General features: G+C 35.1%; 1 protein-coding gene across 19 annotated transcripts in view; it reads right to left on the bottom strand.

The window, feature by feature from the left end:
- Positions 1-352: 352 nt before the first annotated feature.
- Positions 353-20483, bottom strand: part of ATRX (ATRX chromatin remodeler) — a 240790-nt gene continuing 220659 nt past the window's right edge. For all 19 annotated transcript variants that reach the window (XM_070257356.1, XM_070257353.1, XM_070257351.1 and 16 more), the window contains 5 exons: positions 6750-6899; positions 5778-5903; positions 4931-5026; positions 4285-4413; positions 353-3252 (listed from right to left, as the gene is read on the bottom strand). In XM_070257356.1, coding sequence (XP_070113457.1) covers positions 2974-3252; positions 4285-4413; positions 4931-5026; positions 5778-5903; positions 6750-6899 — 780 coding nt within the window. In that variant the 3' untranslated portion in view covers positions 353-2973. The remainder of the gene's footprint in view (positions 3253-4284; positions 4414-4930; positions 5027-5777; positions 5904-6749; positions 6900-20483) is intronic.

A 20483-nucleotide genomic window follows, 5' to 3' on the forward strand; every position in this document is an offset into this window, starting at 1 on the left:
CTATGGCTTCAGGATGGCAAGCAGCTTTGTATCAAGTGTGGACTGGTGGCCCTGCTTGACTTAAATGAGTGATGCAGCTGTTGGGAGCAGGAAATGGTGCTGGATTACACACATATAACCGAAACTAACACAAACACACATAGGCTTCCTGGTATGTAAATTATTTTTGAGGTTAGAGATCTCCTTTTACAGAATTTAGTATATAACAGATTCAAAAACCAAACTTCTTTCTTGACCTCCCAATATTAAATAACTAAAAGTGCAAAAGAACCACCATTAAATAGGACATCCAAAGCTATACATTTTCTATGAAACAATATGTGCACAGATTTTCAAAGCTGTGAAAATGCAATAAAGAGCACAACACATTTTGGTCACTTTATTAAATGACATTAAATAGTTTAAGTTTCAACTACTAAACAGCACTTTGAATGATGAAAACACAGATAGTATTATTGTCATACTTGAATGCTTTTCTTTAAAAACACAATTCCAGTCCTTATATATATTACAAAACAGCCTTAAAGGAAGAAGTGACATCTTTTCTACAGTACTTAAGATACTCAATACGGAACTGAAAAGCAGTCTAACAGAAACAAAGGCAAGTCTTCACAGCTGTATGATTTCAGCAGCCAAAGCTGGATGATGGACTGAAACATTACTATACAACTGGGACAAAACATATACAATATCACAATACTAAGCAAAAACGCTTTACACCCAAAGAAATAAAACAGGTTACAAAATGTGGAGAATTTAGCAGGCAAAACTGTATTACAAGCAACATTTTAAATCGTCATTTTTTAAGCCATTGCAACTATTTAAAACATCTAAAACAAATATAAAAATGAGCCTTTTAGTATCCTGTTGATGTGATTTTGTCTTTAAATATTTGTTAAAGCTTGATGTTATACTCAAAGTACGTATTATGTAGCTAAAATGTCAAGTGAGAAGAGTGTATGCAAAGTGGTCCAAGTTTTATTTCAAACTCTCTTATTTCCAATTAATCCTTCTATGTATTATTCTTTAAGTCATATTTTCATCCAGGGTGAAAAAGGTTTAGAAGGTTGCCTAAAATTTTCACATCTATGTCTTTGAGCAAGTAATTAGACCATGTTGAAAGTTCTCAGGTCTAGTAAATCAGGTTTAAAATATTCTGGACTTGTAGAAATACCAACTGATAACAGTTGGCCAGAGTGTACTGCCTTCAAATATTTATCTCATAAATCTTGTCTCTTTTATTTCTTCTAAAGTAAACACATATCTCCCCCCGCCCCATTAAATAAATTTGAGTACATGGCTGGCATAATACCCGAATCTATGGAATTTGCTAGTGATAACTCACCATGGGAAGGTGGGGGGTGAATCCAGCAAACCTCACAAAGTCTCTATCACAAACCTAGTGCTCTGGGATGTTGTACCACTAGTTCTTCCAAGACAACAATGGAAATCTCTTAATCATCCAAACAACTCAAAACAGTTTTAGCTAATGTTAAACTTATTCTAATCCAGTGATACCTAGAGTAAACCCTCCACCAGCTTTCTTTTTTCTGGAATTCCTTAGCTGTTTCTACTACCTGTTACATAACCATTTCAAAAATGGTTCTGCCACATTGAGTTCACTCCCATAGTCTAACAATCTTTTTCTTTAAGAAACTCAAGCAACCAAATTGTACATGAATAAACTTAAAGGTCTTTTTTACAGGCATGGATTATGAATAATAATACAATGATTTTTCTAGTAAAACTTCATAAAAGGGTATTAGATGAATTAATTTTGATCAGAAAACTGCCTCAAAGATCTCAACTAAAAAAGAAATTGAAAGTTGAAACATAATTTAAGAAAATGTAGGTAAGTTTGGGGAAAAGAACAAGATGATGAGAGAAAAGAAGGAGAGCATAAAAGCCAGTAATCCTTATCTTTAAGAGGAATTATTTCACAATACTGACAGTACTGGGAATTGTTAAAGCACATTCCTCACGTGAACTTAAAGTCAGCAATGGTTCTGCCATTTTGATGTTGTTTATAAAACAGGGTATGAACCTAACAACCACAACATCATCCTTAAACTCCTAAAATGCTAGAACTTGGTTTTGTGAGTCCACATCCCACTGCCAGCAACAGGATGGAGCGCTAGCACTGGCACCGAGCAGTGAAGAGATGTGCTTTACACTAGTGCCAGGAGAGAGAATTCCTGTGTGGAAGACAATCCACAACCCTGAAACTTTACCAGGAATTATTTCAGCACATATAACTGAAAATAAAAAATGGCAGAAAGACTAAAGAAGAAAAAGCAATTCTCTTCTTAGGCTGTACTTAAGGCTGTTTATACAATGCTAAGGTAACGGCAAGACTCCTCCAAGTTTTAGAGCAGTAGTATTTAAGAATATTGCACACAATTCTGTGTCAAAGATAACCCTTAGTTTCTAACTTTCAGTCACAGAGATGATATAGCAAAAGCCCAGTTTCAGACTTCAGTCAAAAGAACATTAAAACCATTTCAATCACTTTAATCAAGAAATGGATTAAGTATAAAAGTATTTCATAACTTGAGGAATCAACTCTAAGAACTCAGCTGTGTGTTTTTATATGTAAAGAACAAAATATAAATCTGTATTCTTTCCTAAATTTATTAATTTTATGACAATTTTATGGTCGCTAAAAGCAGGCATAAAAATTTAGAGAGGAAATCTGTGGAGTTGTTACTGTTATGGAAGGATTTGTTTTCACTGAAAACAATTTGAAATATCTTCTGTACTCAATCTGTGTAAGAAGATTCTAGGCAACATCACGGACAATTGTCAGGCAGAAATAGTATGCCCTATTTAAAAAAAATTTAAAACTAATATGGAAGATTGGCATTTAAGGGGACCAAACTATTTATACAGTTGAGTTCTGTTAAGTCATTGATTCCTAAAAAAATAAAAGATCTTTCTATGATTTTAACAATCCTTTAAGCTTTTAGTGCAAAATCACATTGATTTCCCTTGGGAAGGTCCTGGATTTTTGCTTCTCATTGGGGGTGGTGCACGCTGTAACGGTGGTGGCTGCATACCACCAGCCACTGACTGATACATTCCTCTCATATCAATCTGCTGGTAGTTAGAAGGATTCATGATTAAATTTGGAGGCTTTGGCATCATGAGGTGGCCCAGTGTTGCTTGTTGATAAGTCATTTGCTGCTGTTGCTGCTGATTGTACTGCTGCTGGAGCCTTCGGTTCATAAGTATTCGCTGAACACAGCTGATTAACTAAAGAGAGAAAAGGGAGCTGTTACAAGTACACGACCCGTCTCAAAGAGGCAAGTATCAAGTTTTGAGTTAAAATCAATTTGTTAAGGGGGTACCATAACAAAAGGAAAACACATTATTGTTATCACCATTACTAATTTGATGGCATTCACAGGACCATTACTGTAGAAACCAGTTAGTAACACCATTTAGGGCTAAATTCTCTTAATGACTTGACTATTGTATAGCAAGCAGCATTTAGGTTAGTTGCCATAGTAACCTGTCCTGCACTGTGATTAGTTTCAAGTATTGGTTACAGCACTTTTTGTCAAGTCTCCTTTCTTTGTCATTCTTTTGAATATTTCACATGATGACAGACAAATAAACATTTTTAGTGACAAACACCAAAGGAAAAAGCACTTGCAGTGGGAATAATTCCTACCTGGAATGTCTCAAATTTCCTAACATAATTTAAAACCACATAATTCTACAGTGCTTTCTAAGTAAAATTCATGCCAAAGAAATTGATTCTCTGGTGTCAAGAGCTGGAATTTCCCAGTGCAAGGCAGATGGCTGGCAAACAACTTGCTGAGAAAGATGATCAAGGATCCTGGAATATGCTGGCCTTTTAAAGAACTACATAATTTAGCAGAAACCTGTGTCATATATCATCTATAGCTCCACTTCTTACTCTCGAATTAAACATATTAAAAAGTATACTTATTGTGGGAAGTTGTTTAAAATTAGTAAATGTGGTAAAAAGACTGGCAAAAATTCCTTTTAAGATGTCCAGAATATACAGAAAATAAAATTATATGGAAGAGATCCTATTTAAACTTCAAGGAGACCCATTTGGGAAGCTGTTGCTCCTTTGTAACAAAAGATAGTACCTTTACTTGACATTACTAGGTTTCCTGACAAAATTTCTTCCGAGAATAACCAATGACCATCCATCCATCCATATGAGGGATGGTTACTGACATAAACATCACATAAACTCATTATTATAAATTCAAGAAAATTAGACATAACTTAGAGAGTCAGAACTCTTACCATCTGTTGTTTTGTCAATACGTCATTGTAGATTGCTTCTCTTCGTTTAACATCAAGCTCCTGGCTGGCTTGTCTACTTAATGCTAATGCCTGTACTTGGGCCTCTGAGAGATTCATGTTTTCCTTCCACTAAAAGAAAAAGTTTCTATTTATTCCTTATTGCAGTAAAATTGAGGAAAAATAATCAAGGTACTTAAAGATACGCAGGATTTTTAAAGGTTTTTTTTTTCCTTTTCCTTTATCCTTTTCTAAAGAAAACAATGATGTAAAAGCAGGATACTAAGTTGTCCATTGTTGCACAAGGGTTGGGCTATCTCTGGAATGAAACTATTTGGATTTAATTTGTGCAACTGATAATTAAAATATGTTTATGTAAACAATGCATACATTTCTATGATTGATTGATTTCTCAATTCTTAGAGTTTAGCCATTTCTCTTTTGTGCCAAAGTCTAGGTAAAATTGCTGTATTATACCTTTGCACTATTATCCAGTTTACTGGTATTTTACTATTGCAAATCAAGTTATAAGAATTATGCTCTTTTTCCCAGAGGAGCAGTGAAGCAAGTGACAATTAAAAATTAAAACAAGTGGTGGGGGAAGAACACAAATTGCAAGTTGGAATAAGATAATTAACAAATAACTTACTACAGCTGAAATTATATCTTCAAGAGGCTGAATCCTCACTGCTGTCACACTGTTTGTTGCTTCCACAACTTTTTCTCTTCCTTGATTAATGAGGTCCTAGAAGAATGCAAGAAATAAGTTCTATAGGGCATATCAAGGCATAGTTTTAAAGTATAGGGCTCCTTCCTCTTGCCAATTTATAGCACTTGGTTTTGAAACTCTTTAAATAACTGAAAAGAACAGAAAAATTCAGCATGAATAACGTGGAGTAAAACTCATCAGTGAGGGTCTTGTTAGGAAGAGAAAAGTTTCGGTTTTATTGCAGCAATAATTTAATGACTCCATAAGCAAATTTTACAAAGGAAACCACAGATACAATTAAGTTATTAAATTACTTGTATAATAAAACCTAATCTTGTTTAATTCATAATGATTCTAGTTTTAAATCACTTATTTCATAATATTGGGCATTATTACATTATGGCATTGGGCATATCATTAATGCTGCATCTACAGCGCATGTAAATATAAATCAATGTGTGTACTTATCCTACTTTCAAACATTAAGTAATTTGTTTATTCAAAATATTTTACAACTGAAGAAAGTGCTATTTCCCTAGCCAGTCAGCTGCCCTTTTGTTTCTTAATTAAAGTAATTCAAACTATATTAATTCAAGGCCTGATTCCTTTGTGCTCTGAAAAACCACATTTTACTACACTATGCTGGTTCAAAAAGGTCAACAAATAAAAGAAAAATGTCTTGGTCTATTCAGAGGTAATCTTTTGGAGAATGTGATATTCCTTAACAACAGGGCCCTTGAAATTGCCTTTAATTCAAGTTAAACTACTTTTGTACTTCACAACTTACCTCCAGCTGCTGATTACTCATTGCTGACAGGGCTCCCAAATTGAAAGGAATATAAGGAGTTTGAGAGTTGAAACTGACAGGGGGTAAATTGGTCCCAGTTGGTATGTTGAAACGCATGGTCAGTCCCTAAAAACAAAAAATTATGCACTTTCCACATTGTGATTTAAAACTTGAAATTCTACATCACCCACTGGTTTAGAAAAGAATCCACATTCTCAGATATAGGAAATTATTAACACTCTTCCACACACAAACAAAACACCCTTTTCACCCGAAACCAAGATCTTATTACATGGAAAGCTTTAGCCCCTAAAGGTGTACTCTTTTTCTGATGATTCCCACAGAATGGGGCAACTCAGAGAATTGTGATGAGACTCCTAACATCGCATTAACGTTAAAGAAGTTTGGTACAATGAGTTAGGAGTTGAAAAAGGATTCAGGTATTAGGATAAGGTTTCCCATGCTCAGGCACATTTTTGCTCAAGTGGGTTGGTGTTTAAAAAAGATATGGAACTATTTTAAATAAAGTTGCTGCTGGAGATTGACATTTATGTTCAATAATGGAATATTTTTGTGTTCTGATATTCAGTCAAAATTTAGATTTCCTGATACACATGCTAAAGCAACATTTACTCCTCCACACTCTAAGCTCCTGTACGTCTGTTACTACAGTGAGGGTGTTGATGGGAGTTAAGTGATGCTAAATATATAGCTTCCCACTAATCTCTCAATTCAGCAAGTGCGAAGCAGAAATGGGGTTACTACTCTTGAAGTGGAAAATATTTTCTTCTCTCCTCCCACTCTACCACCAAAGGTAGCCAAAGCCCATAAACAGATTCTCGTATCTTGGGACTCTGTTCCTGAAGGCTCACTATATTATTACCTGTTCCAAATGCGACCCTTTTCTTCCTCACTGCTCTTTCAAACGACTAATATAAAAACAAAAACCAAAAAGTATTTTGAATGAACTACCTTCTTCTCTGCTTCATACTCAGCCCAAGCTGCTTTTCTTTCTTCTTCAGTCAACTCTTCTTCTTCTTTGTGGTCCAAAAGAGAATCATGTTCATGATATCCTACAATGTGTTCTTTATGTATTTGAAGAAGTTCTGCAAGTATGGTATCCTGTTTAGAGGGGTCCAAATAATAGAGAATTATTTTCTCTCTCTGGATCATATCTCCATAGTTCTTTGGTCTACTTTTAGACTAGAAACTGGCTGTTATACATATTTCTAATATATATGATAAATCACCTAGAAAATAGTTGCAATACATGCAACACCAGCCTTTTGTATAAGAATTTCATGTTTTTATAGCATGTGTTAGGGGTTCAATTTTTTTTAATGATTACTTTTCAGCTTTCAAGGGTTTTTTCTCCACATTTTGTTTTGTGCTTTGTTCTGAGTTGATAATAAATGCTAACATCTCTTAAATCAGAGATTACACTGGATGCTTGTGGTAAAAATCATGGCCACTCCTGTTTATACAGATTTAACATAACTTTATTTTCACAATCACTTTAGCTACGAACCACTATACTAACAAAACCCAAATCTAAATTAATCTAAACAGCTACATGACAGTGTAACTAGAACATACAGTCCTTATATTTCAATTGTAGGAAATCAAATATAAATTATACTGGAAGGACCCATGGGTCAAATTTAAACTGATATACATTGTTTATCAATTTATCACAGTCTTTTTTATAAAGTCATGGTGTTTTAAGTTAGTCTTTTAAGGTTAAAAAAATTAAAAGCTTAAAAATTGGGATCATTTATACACTTAGTAAGAACACCAAATTCCTGCTCTGGTAATTATGGTTATGAGAGAGAGACACAAAGAGAGATTGGGAGGAGAGGGTTAAAGTGAACTATATATATGTTACTTGCTAATAAAAAATTAAAATATTCACAAGTTGTTTATTAAGAAATCACAGATGAAAACCTGGACATACAAAAGGCAAATTAATTCACTTCACAAAAGGATTTTCCATAGCTTCTAAAGCAAGTTCCCGTAGAACACACTTTCTAAATTGAGTGTGACTTTAGTGGAGGAACATAAACAATTACTGTTCCGAGTAAGGTAGAGGGAAGTATATAGCACTTTACATTTATATTTCATCTGCATCTAGTACTGTTTTATGCCTCTGTTAGTTTTAGAAGAGACAAAGCTCACACTTGAAAAGAATTTTGTCTTTATATCTTCAACCATACCTAGAGTATAGGGTCTCAAATGGTAGAAACTCAAATGTATGTTAAATAACTCAAGGTGAAAAATTCAAATCATGAGGCACTAGCAAATGCTGACATTAATTCCAAATATTCTATTTGGTATCATGTAAACAACTTTTTACCTTGCTACCCAATAAACACTTGAAATAATTCATAATTTCATGAAAGGAAGTGATTTTCTTAATGGATACAGCTGTGAGATTTTATAATTCATTTTGACTTGCATGTTATTTTTGTTTAAAACAGAAAACATTAAAAGACCATACAAATGAGAGGGCTCAAGAAAGTCTACTGGTGGAATACACAGAGGCTAACAGGCTTAGTTCTTTTGAAATGTTAACTAAACATCTCTCTCCTACACCAGTGTAGGAATCTGCCATCAAAGCTGACTTCTCTGGCCTATGCTATATAGAACAGGTTTATCAGCACTAGATATATCTCCAAAGTTCAGAGTTACTGACCAGGCAGGCAGGGAGATAGGCCAGTCTGAATCAAATTCTATTAAAAGATAATGCTTCCTTAGATGTGTGTCTCCCATGCTTACCCTTCAAGCATGACTCAGGAGAGGTACAAAATAAAAGCAGATAACACTGACTAATATTTTTAGTAAGTGACCATATCAAATACAATTAGAAAAGTCAGCTGTTCTACAAAATACCAAATAAATTACAAGGTAGAAATGTTCTGTGGATAGTCCCTAATTTTACTTCTGTCTGGCGATAAGAGACGTTCTTAACCATAGTTAAAAATCCCTTCATTTCTGTAAGAAAACAACCTAAGGGAAAGACTAAAAGAACTGTGTGCTAGGAACTGAATTTATTTTCAGTTGTGCCACTGATTGATTCTTTGACACTGGATAATAACTTAGTCTAGTTATGACTGTAAGTTAAACATGGATGAAATACTCTCTGTTCACATGTGTAACAGGATAATATGAGAATACCAGGAATAAATGAAACATCCAATTCTTTGGAAATAAACACTATGTCAATTAAGTGTAGTGGTTATTTCTCAATTATAAACACCATGGTTCATACATTAATTACTTCCCTATGGTTAGAGAGAAAGCCTTCCAGAAATGCATGTATGCAATGTGCACATGTGCGTGTGTGTCCATCCACACACACACACTCATATATATTCTCTTTAAAAAATGTCTGAGATATCAGGGAGCTTTATCAAGTCAGTCCTTAGTGTCCTATAATTTCAAAGTCCAAACTTATTATCTTGGAATTGGTAGAAACTGATGTCCAGAGAGGTAAAGTAACTTTTTCCTCATCACACAGCAAAGGACTAGCCGGGACTAGAAGCTAAATTTCCTGATTCCTATCCAGTGGTCATTCTATCACACTATAAAGACTGTTTTCTTGAGGCATGGTTCCTCCATTTCCCAGATCTATTCTCTTAGATAAAAAAGATAATCCCCTGAAGGATTCTAGAGGAAGGAGAAACCTAAGTAGCTCTATTTTTTTTTTCACTTTTAGCACTTGTCCTTTTTGTAAATTTTATTAAACAAGCATATGTTAATTTTTTAATAAAATAAAATATAAAACTGAAACAAACACAATTCTCAGACACAAACTTGTGAAAAGCCAGTTCACACTTAGCTTAAATCTGACACGAACTATTTCACCATTTTCATCTTCAGAAGATAAGTCATTTTAGGAAACTCCATTTTTAAAACCTTTTAATGTCTTCTCCCCACCAATTCCAGATTTAAGATCTATCTTATCAAGTCAAACATGACTGTCTAATTAGGGTCAGATTATGGTAGAGGTTCAGCTTTTGCCTACGTAATAACTTGCCTTTTGACTTACAGTCAACTAAAATACCAACAATTCAGAGGAAAAGTACATGTGACTTTGTTTTTTATTATTAAAAGAAGTTTTAACCCTTTTCCTAAAACATTACCTCTCTCCTAACATCAGACCCAAAAAAACCATTCATATTGCTTCTACTGGCTACGACACTTCCTTCTTTCCAAAGAACTAAAAAAAAAAAATTACTGGGAACAAGGCTAATATTCTACTATAAATCACAGAAATAACCACAGGTAACATTTGTTGTTTATTCCTCCACACATTTACACTTACACACATACACTTTTTACACGTGGGATTGTACTAGACATAGTTTTGAAACCTACTTTTCTGCCTTAACATCTTTCCATGAACATCGTTTTAAATCAAATACAAATCTTCATCATTTTTAATGCCTGCAAGGTGCTTACATTATATAGATACACTGAATCATCTAATTCTTCTCTTATTTAAGAGTTTATTAAGACATTTAGGCCACTTATACTTTTTAATTATTACCAAATCTGTAATGAAATAGGTTACTAGATAAATTTTAATGTATTTGAACCACTTGTTCATACCATAATTATGCTGATAATACTCAAGGACTTAGACAAGTATGTTTACCACAATCTTCATTTTAACAAAGAAAAGACACTACATGTAAGTTAACTGACTTTTATAGAAACAAGACATATTTATACAGTTCAGAAGCAGGAAAGTAGAAATCTTTCTTTCCCCCAGAGTGTTGTGAAAGACACAAATAAGAGAAAGAAGATATGAGATTTCTGATACAAACTGTTTCTACATCTTTCCCTTTTAAATTAATTGCAGCATGCTGTCAATATAAGAAACAGATGATAAAAGGGCAAAAAAAAGTATTTCTAACAGGATCTTCAGAATATTTCTTTGGGAAAAACAACTTTGCAAAGTGTAGAGCAAGTTATAAAGTTAATAAAACAATTTCATCCCAACATACAACACAATCGGCGGAGAGGTTTTTGTTTTTTCCCCTTGAAGCATGCATTTGTATTAGTTGCTATAGTTACACTATTATTGAAAACAATACTGAAACAGAATCTATAATCACTAGGCCAACAGTCATCAAAATGAGGTTTAAATTATATCCAAATGTGTACCTTTACTTTCCTTTGTCTAAACTTTATTTTTCCTTAAATAAGTGAAAAAGCTTACAAGCTGGGAAAAGCATGGTCTATACTCTAGCTAATGACCTAAATTAGTTTAAGCTTTAAAAATGACTAGTTCAATTAATAAAACAAAATTAATGATAAATTGAAAGTTTAAGTTAATTTATTTAGAAGTTTAAATTATTTGGCAAGCTGACAAAAATTCCCATCTAATTAATTCTGAAATTCAACCTTGAAAATAAAATTTTTAAAAAACAATCAAGGCTTTGCCTGGGGGCAGGGCGGCGGTTTGCCATGTTTCAAAATATTTTGCTTGCCATCGCTTTGAATTTGAGTTTTATAATATCTGGAAATAAAATGTCACTAGAATACTTAAGTGCCACAGGACCCACTTAAGAAACTATGAAAAAAATTCCATTTATCACTTAAGTAAGTCTAGGTTCTTAGTAAAGAAACATAACAGTCCTGGTCAAAAAAGTTTCTATTTTCAAATTTGAAGCCTGTTTCTTCCTAAACTACACTGGAAAAAAATGCAACATATGATAAGTAACTAGAGAGCTATTTAAGAAAGTTCACATACCACCTCATATCAGATTTTTAAGTCAAGAACACAATCTTTGCCAAAGAGCATTTATAAATATATCCAGATTCCCAAATTGTAGGTATGAATAAGATAGTGACAATTACAGAACTTGTCACTTTCAAGGAAAGAAAACGCAGGCCTGCCAAACTGCCTTTGGCAGAGGGTAAAAGCCAGTCTCCTTTGATAAGAACGTTTTCTACTCAATTTAACATTTAAAGAAGTACGTACTATATTTAGTATTTAACCTTTAAAAATTGGTTATCCATTACAATGATTACACATGCCACATGCCACTCACTGTGAGGTAAAGAGTGTCATTCTAGATTTTATATGACTGTAGTGACTTTCTAGAGGTTGCAGCTTTCCAAGTAGAGCCTGAATTGGAACTCGATTCTCATGCTATACAATCTGGAGTTCATATTCTCTCTTTATTTAATAAACACTATTACATCCTCTAAATCAACTATAAGGCATGCTATAAAGAGGAAATAAAAGACATACAAAATAGGAATGAAAGCAGCCATTTAACAGTTCAAACTACATCTCAAAAAAAGAAAACATTAAAAGATAAAATGATTGAAAAAATGATATAAATAAGGTCATCTGGTGATTCTTATATTGACCAAATCTCTCCCACAATTATATTCCTTTAAGGGTCCAAAGTAATAAATTTGAAGTAAAAATCTTGGTCATGAAAACATCAGTAATTGGAGACAGAAGTGAGGCATTCGCCTACAAATTCCCCTAAAAGTATCACAGTTGTAATCTTCCACAGCTCCTACTCCTGGAAGGGTTCTAAGACATATTTGATTCAGCCAACCTAACCAACTGAGTAACATGCTTTAGGATATTAATACACAGATACTGTGGCACTGAAGTACCTATGTTAATCCAGGATCACTGATCATTCCAACATGTTAGTTATATCCTTCTGAATTCCCCTAAAAGAAAATGGAAAAAAATGAGAGGATGTACAGCTTTGCTTCCCAGGTTTCTTTCTACAACAGACAATTTCACGACCAGACTGCTCGAGATATAAATATGAATTTAATTTTGCTGGAATCAAATGATTTGACAAAAAGAAGGCCTGTGTCAGCCTTTTGAATTTCAGAGGAAAGTTTAATGGCACGATTTAGCTTAAATGAAGAAGAAATATATATATATAACTTTGTAAATTGGGAGGCTTTATGTGTAGTGGTTAAGATCACAGGCTCTAGAGTACCGCTATCCAATAGAACTCTGGGCAATGATAGAAACGTTCTGTGTTTGTGCTGTACAATATGGTAGCTACTAGCTACATGTGACTACTGAGCACCTCAAATATGACTAGTGTGACTGAGGAACTAAAATTTTAGTTCATTTAAATGTAAATGTAAATAGCCACATGTAGCTAGTGGCTCTTGTATTGAACAGTATAGATCCAGAGAGTCTTACTGGGTTTAAATCCTAGTTCTAACACTTACTAGCACGATGTCCTTGAGTAAGCTCTCTCTCTGAATCTCAGTCTCCTGGTCTGTAAAATGAGCCTAGTAAGTATCTACTTCACAGGATTATTGTGGAAATTACATACAGTCATACATGCTTAACGACAGGGACACGTTCCGAGAAATGCATCGTTAGGTGATTTCGTTGTTGTGTGACCATCATAGAGTGTACTTGCACAAAACTAGATAGTAGAGCCTATTACCCACCTGGGCTATATGGTACTAATCTTATAGGACCACCATCATATATGTGGTCCGCCATTGATGGAGAGGCCATTATGCAGCACATGACTGCATTACATATGAAGTGCTTAGCACACTGCCTGGTTTACCAATGACCTCTGTATTGCTAAATATAATGGTCAATTCTCAGACCTATCCTATCCATTCACCTCTAAGATTTCAAGTAATTTAATCACACCACCAAAATACTTTCTTCTTTTGGTTAGCTAAGTGGGAGAACTCTACTGGTGCTATTTACCACTTTCTCTTACTTCCAACACCTTTTCTAAAGGTATAAAGCAGACCCTCACTTTAAAAACCAGACAAGCAATGTATTCCTATACAAGGAGAGGGTTTTACACCTTAACCAAGTTTTTCTAATGAAAAATTCAGGAGATGTTTGATCAGACAAGTTATCTAATGTCAGAATTGTCCTAAAAAGCCTAGCTATATGGCCATCATAGTTAAATAAAGACCAATAAGTTATTACCTGTCCTGAGAATGTATATGTGTTAAAAAAATTTTAGCTAATGCTTAAAGGATACCTCTCATTACCTAAAATGAAAGCAGAAGCCTGAGCAATTTATTTACGTGAGAGTCAAGTCAATTTGTTGCTCTTATTTTACTGGAGACTGAGGCACAGAGAACAAGTGATTTGTTGGTAAAATTTTTTATGTTTATGTACAGATAAAAGGTCTTGTTTGACTTTTTTTCCTTCTCTTTTGGAATTCTAACTTTGCTGCTTAATAGTTGGGTGATCTCTCAGAACCAACTCCCTTACTACAACGGGATAATACCACCTGTAACTCATGAGGTTATTGTAAGGATTACATGATAATGCATTTAAAGCAACAGCATAAGCACTCACTATGTATTACTCCTTTTCCCTCATACCTTGCCTTATCTTGTTTTTTTAAAAAATATTAATCTCTTTTTACATATCATCTATAAAATATTCTTGCCAGAAATATCTTCCATGAATCCAATCAAGCCTCTGGATATAATTTCCAGTTTACAGGATATATAAGAGGTAGAAGTTCAAAAACACCATCAGGAAATAAGCAAATCCAGAATGAAGGGAGGGGAGGTGACTGCACTAAATTAAAAGAAACATAATGAAGAGACACAACAACTAAATGCAGTGTGTGTATCTTGAGTAGATCCTGATTTGAACAAAGCAGCTATAAAAAACATTTTTGAGACAACTGGGGTAATATGAATATGGATGTGGCATTAGATGATGGTAGGGAATGAATAAGTTACTAACTTTATGGTATAGTGGTTATATAAGAAATATCTTTATATTTGAGAGATTTACACTGAAATATTTACAAGTGAAACATCGTAAACTTATAATTTAAAATATATCAGAAAAATAGAGGAGGCAAATGTGGCAAAATATTAAAATTAGTAAATATAGGTGATGGGTTAATGAGTACTCATTATATTTTTCTGGTTTGAAAAATTTTACAATAGGAAAAACTTTAAGTTAAACTTAAAAAAAAATATTTTCTTTGCGATAACAGAGACAACAGACAATATTAGACTACGTGGCAGAATTCTGGGACAGCTCAATGTCTAAAAGATAGGTCAGTACCTTTTTTTTACCCCTAGTTAGCTCTACATTTTAGCCTATCAAAACAGTTTTCTAAAGCTGGGATCTGACACCAAGTCACCTTTCTACAGATTTTTTTTTAAAGCTAAACTGATTGCATAACTGCATGTTAACACTGTTCTAAGAACTTCACATGGAATATCTAATTTAATTTTCAGGATAACTTTATGAAGTACATACTATTATTTTCCCCATATTACTGATGAGATTTCTAAGATGGTGAATCAGCATGGGCTGCTGGCTCCCTCCCCTACAATCAACTTGCAGAAAGTACAGAAGGGAAAAGGAAACATGAATTCCAGGAACTTATAGACACATGCACATACACAAACACACGACATCCCTGGGGTGACAACAAACAACTGGCATCATTTGCCATCTGAAGCACAATTACTGAAACATGTACCAGTAATTCAAAATAAGCATGGTAAGTATATTTAAGGAAACAAGGAAAGATATTACCAATACTAAATTCAAATAAAAATTAAGTGTCAAAATGAAATATCAGGGATAAAAAATAATTGTTGAAATAAATAACTCAATGGATAGTATAAATAGCAGGAGAGGGAGAACTGAAGAATAACTTACTGACTTAGGAGGTCAGACTGAGGCACTCTTCCAGAAGACAGTAGGAGGAAATGGAAAAGAAAAGCTAAAAGACAGGGGAGCTAAAAGCAGAAGGGCAGCGATTTAGTAATAAGAGTTTCAGAAGGAGATGAAAATAAAAATGGAGGAGAAGAGATTTTCGAAGACTAATGGACATAAATTTCTCAGAATTATAGATCAAGAAACTGAGGCACAGGGAAGTCAAATTATCTTCACTAAGGTCAAAATTCAAACACAGCTTGTCTTGCCCACGGGCTCCTGCTCTTAACCACTATGCTATGCTGACTCAGGGCTGAAGATCAGTAAGATCAGCATCAAAGATAATTGAGAACTGGCATCAGCTTTGCCATTCTAAGATTTTGCAGTAACTACAAGATGAAATCTATACTCTCCAATATTATAGACCTTGATAACATTGAAAATGCCTTTCCATAAACCCACAGTATTGGTTAAGAAGAAGATGTGAGGATGTGGAGAAAAGGGAACCCTTGTGCACTGTTGGTAGGAATGTAAATTGATGCAGCCACTAGGGAAAACAGTATGGAGGTTCCCCAAAAGATGAAAAAGTAGAACTACCATATGATCCAGAAATTCCACTTCTGGGTATTTATCTGAAGAACACAAAAACACTAACTCAAAAAGATATCTGCACCCCCATGTTCATTGCAGCATTATTTACAATAGCCAAGATATGGAAACAACCTAAGTGTCCATCGATGGATGAATGGATAAAGAAAATGTGATACATGCCCCCCCACACACAATGGAATATTATTCAGCCATAAAAAGAAGGCAAGCTTGCCATTTGCAACAACATGGATGGACCTTGAGGGGATTATGCTAAGTGAAATAAGTCAGGCAGAGAAAGACAAAGACCATATGATCTCACTTATACATGGAATCTAAAAAAGCTGAACTCATAGAAACAAAGAGTAGAGTAGTGGTTACCAGGAGCTGGGGGATGTGTGTGAAATGGGAAGATGTTTGTCAAAGGGTACAAACTTCCAGTTATAAGATAAATAAGTTCTGGTGATGTAATGTACAGTATAGTGACCATAGTTAATAATACTGTACTGTATATTTGAAAGTTGCTAAAAAAGTAGATCTTAAAAGTTCTCATCAGAAGAAAAAAATCTGTAACTATGTGTGGTGATGCATATTAAGTAGACTTACTGTGGTGATCATTTTGCAGTATATGCATATATATCACACCATTATGTTGTACCCCTGAAACTAATATGTTACGTGTCAATTATATCTCAATGAAAAAACAAGTTGGAAATAAAAAAAAGTGTGAAGTCCTACCAAAAAAGAGTGCCTCAATTTACTTCTTCCACACGTTTAATCATGATTAACATATAAATGTCAGCAGAGTAGAGTGTAGTGGTTCAAGAGTATGGGGTCTGGAATCACAGCGCTGAGATCAAATGCAGGTGCCACGACTTCTGTCTGTCATAATTTCATCCTCTATAAAGTAGAAATAAACTGTACCAGCCTTGTAAGGTGGCTATAAGGATGAAATGATTCAATGCTAGTAAAGCCCTTAGTACAGTGCCTGACATAAAAAGCACTCACTAAATGTTAGCTACTGTTATTATTCTTAATTCAGAAGTTTAGCTGATAATAAAGGCAAATCAGGAGTGGGCGGAGCAAAATGGCAGGGTGAGCTGACCCGGGATTCTCTCCCCTCCAAAATACAACAAAAGATTGGAAGAACTGAATTTCAGAGAATAAACATAATGCCAGCTCATTAGAGACCTACAATACCAAGAAGGAGGAGATCATAAACCTAGCTTTACACCTTCGGAGGTGCTGGAATGGTAGGAGAGAACATCGCTCCCTCCCCTAGAGTCTGCCATCGCTGCAGCGCCAGTCGGGAAGGAGCGGGGGAGGGGCTGCACGACCGGGGGATCATCCAGGACTCCTGCCGCTGATTCAGTGGAGACCCACTGACGGGGGGAAAGCTTCCGTCCGCGGGGACCCTATAAATCAAGGGCCTTGGGAGACCAGAGAACAGAACTGATCTGAACCCAGACCGGCGCGTGTGAGTAACAGCCCCTCCCCCCCGGCAAAGCCAGTGGGCGCAGCCATCTTGCCCCAAGGCGGAGAGCTAACACGCCGCTCTCGACCCCCATCTAGTGGCGACAGGCTGTAACTGCAACTGAATTCTACCACCATGAGAAAAAACCGCTCCTCTACCATCCGGCAATTTATAAAAGCCCCAGACCAGAAGGAAAACAATAAAAACACAGAATTAAGTCCTGAGGACTTGGAATTAGGTAAACTAAGTGATAATGAATTCAGAGCAGCTATAATCAAAAAACTCAATGAGGTAGAGAGAAAGATAGAGAAACAAGCCGAGTTCTGGAGTTACTTCACAAAAGAGATTGAAATCATAAAGAAGAATCAAACAGAATTACTTGAGATGAAAAACACAATGGACCAGATAAAACAGAATACGGATTCCCTGAATGCCCGTGTAGACAACATAGAGGAGCAAATCAGCATAATCGAGGACACACAGGCTGAATGGCACCAGACAGAGGAAGAAAGAGAACTAAGAATTAAAAAAAATGAGGAAAATCTCCGAGAGATAATGGATTCAATGAGGAGTAAGAACATAAGGATCATAGGAATTCCTGAGAATATGGAAAAGGAAAATGGAGCAGAAAGTGTGCTTAACGAAATTATTGAAGAGAACTTCCCAAATCTAGGGATCAACGGAGAAATGTGTGTAGAGGAGGGTTTTAGATCTCCTAGATTTGTCAATGTAAAAAGACCCACCGCAAGGCACATAATAGTAAAGTTGGCAAATAGGAATGATAAGGAAAGAATACTCAGGGAAGTAAGAAAAAAAAGAGAATAACCTATAAAGGAGCCCCTATCAGACTGTCAGCGTATTTCTCTACAGAAACCCTACAAGCTAGGAGAGAATGGAGTGATATATTCAAAGCTTTAAAGGATAAAAACCTTCAGCCAACAATACTCTATCCAGCAAGAATTTCCTTCAGATATGAGGGAGAAATTAAATCTTTTCCAGACAAACAAAAGTTAAGGGAATTTGTAACTAAAAGCCCTCCATTACAAGAAATCCTCAAGAAGGCTCTCATACTTGAAAAAAGAAACAAGGGAGAAAGGGGACACAATCCACAGACTAGGGAGACCGATGGATAGAACCAGGACAGGATAGCAAATATTCAACTATAGCATTAGGGTAAAAATAAGGAAACTACCAAAACAAGGACGATCTTAGCACTCTAACTACAAATTAATAAGACGAGTTGGAATAAAAAATGAAAATAATTATTTAGGAGGGGAAGAGCAAAGGGTCTAAATCAGTATTGGTCGAGTAAGTAAGAGACCACCAGAGAATAGACTATATTATACACGAGATTCTAAATACAAACTTCAAGGTAGACACTAAAATAAAGTACAGAACAGAGTCACAAATCATAGATAAGGAAAAATCTAAGAAACCCAGCATAAGAAACTGCAGTATTAAATGGGTAGTCTAAAGCACACAGGAAAAGAAACACAGGAAAACAAGATAATGAGCGACAGATTGACAGCATTAAGTCCACATGCATCAATAATCATTCTCAATGTGAACGGATTGAATGCTCCAATAAAAAGACACAGAGTGGCAAAATGGATTAAAGAACAAGATCCAACAATTTGTTGCCTCCAGGAAACACACCTCAGCCCCAAGGACAAACACAGACTCAGGGTGAAGGGTTGGAGGACAATACTTCAAGCAAATAGCAAGGAAAAAGAGGCAGGTGTTGCAATTCTCATATCAGACCAAGTGGATTTCAAAATAAGACAGGTAAAGAGAGACACAGAGGGACAATATATAATGATCAAAGGGACACTTCATCAAGAAGAAATAACGCTTATAAATATCTATGCACCCAACACAGGAGCACCAAGATTCATAAAGCAACTATTAACAGACCTAAAGGAAGATGTTAAAAACAACACAATAATAGTAGGGGACCTCAACACCCCACTCACATCAATGGACAGATCACCCAGACAGAAAATCAACAAGGAAACAGTGGAGCTGAATGAAAAACTAAAACAATTGGACTTAATAGACATATATAGATCACTCCACCCTGAAGGAGCTGAATACACGTTCTTCTCAAGTGCACATGGAACATTCTCTAGGATAGACCATATGTTGGGAAACAAGGCAAGCCTCTACAAATTTAAAAAAATTGAAATAATAACAAGCATCTTCTCAGATCATAGTGCTATAAGGCTAGAAATTAATTACAAGAAAAAAGCTGAGAAAGGCACAAAGATGTGGAGACCAAACAACACACTACTGAACAAGCAATGGATCACTGAAGAAATTAAAGAAGAAATCAAAAAATACCTGGAAACAAATGAAAATGATAGCATGCCATACCAACTCATATGGGATATAGCAAAAGCTGTATTAAGAGGAAAATTCATCGCAATACAGGCACATCTTAACAAACAGGAAAAATCCCAAATAAGCAATCTTAAAGCACACCTAACTGAACTAGAGAAAAAAGAACAAATGAAGCCCAAAGTCAGCAGAAGGAGAGAAATAATAAAAATCAGAGCAGAAATAAATACTATTGAAACGAAAAAGGCAGTAGAAAGGATCAATGAGACAAAGAGCTGGTTTTTTGAGAAGATAAATAAAATTGACAAACCACTAGCCAGACTTACAAAGAAAAAAAGGGAGAAAGCTCAGATAAACAAAATCAGAAATGAGCGAGGAGAAATAACAACAGACTCTGCAGAAATACAACAGATTATAAGAGAATACTACAAAAAACTATATGCCAACAGAATGGACAACCTAGAGGAAATGGATAAATTCTTGGACTCCTACAATCTCCCAAAGCTCACTCAAGAAGAGGCAGACAATTTGAACAGACCAATCACAAGGAAAGAGATTGAAACAGCAATCAAAACCATCCCAAAGAATAAAACCCCAGGACCAGATGGCTTTCCTGGGGAATTCTACCAAACTTTCAGAG

The sequence above is a fragment of the Equus caballus genome, chromosome X (assembly GCF_041296265.1).
Source record: "Equus caballus isolate H_3958 breed thoroughbred chromosome X, TB-T2T, whole genome shotgun sequence".
Classification (NCBI taxonomy): domain Eukaryota; kingdom Metazoa; phylum Chordata; class Mammalia; order Perissodactyla; family Equidae; genus Equus; species Equus caballus.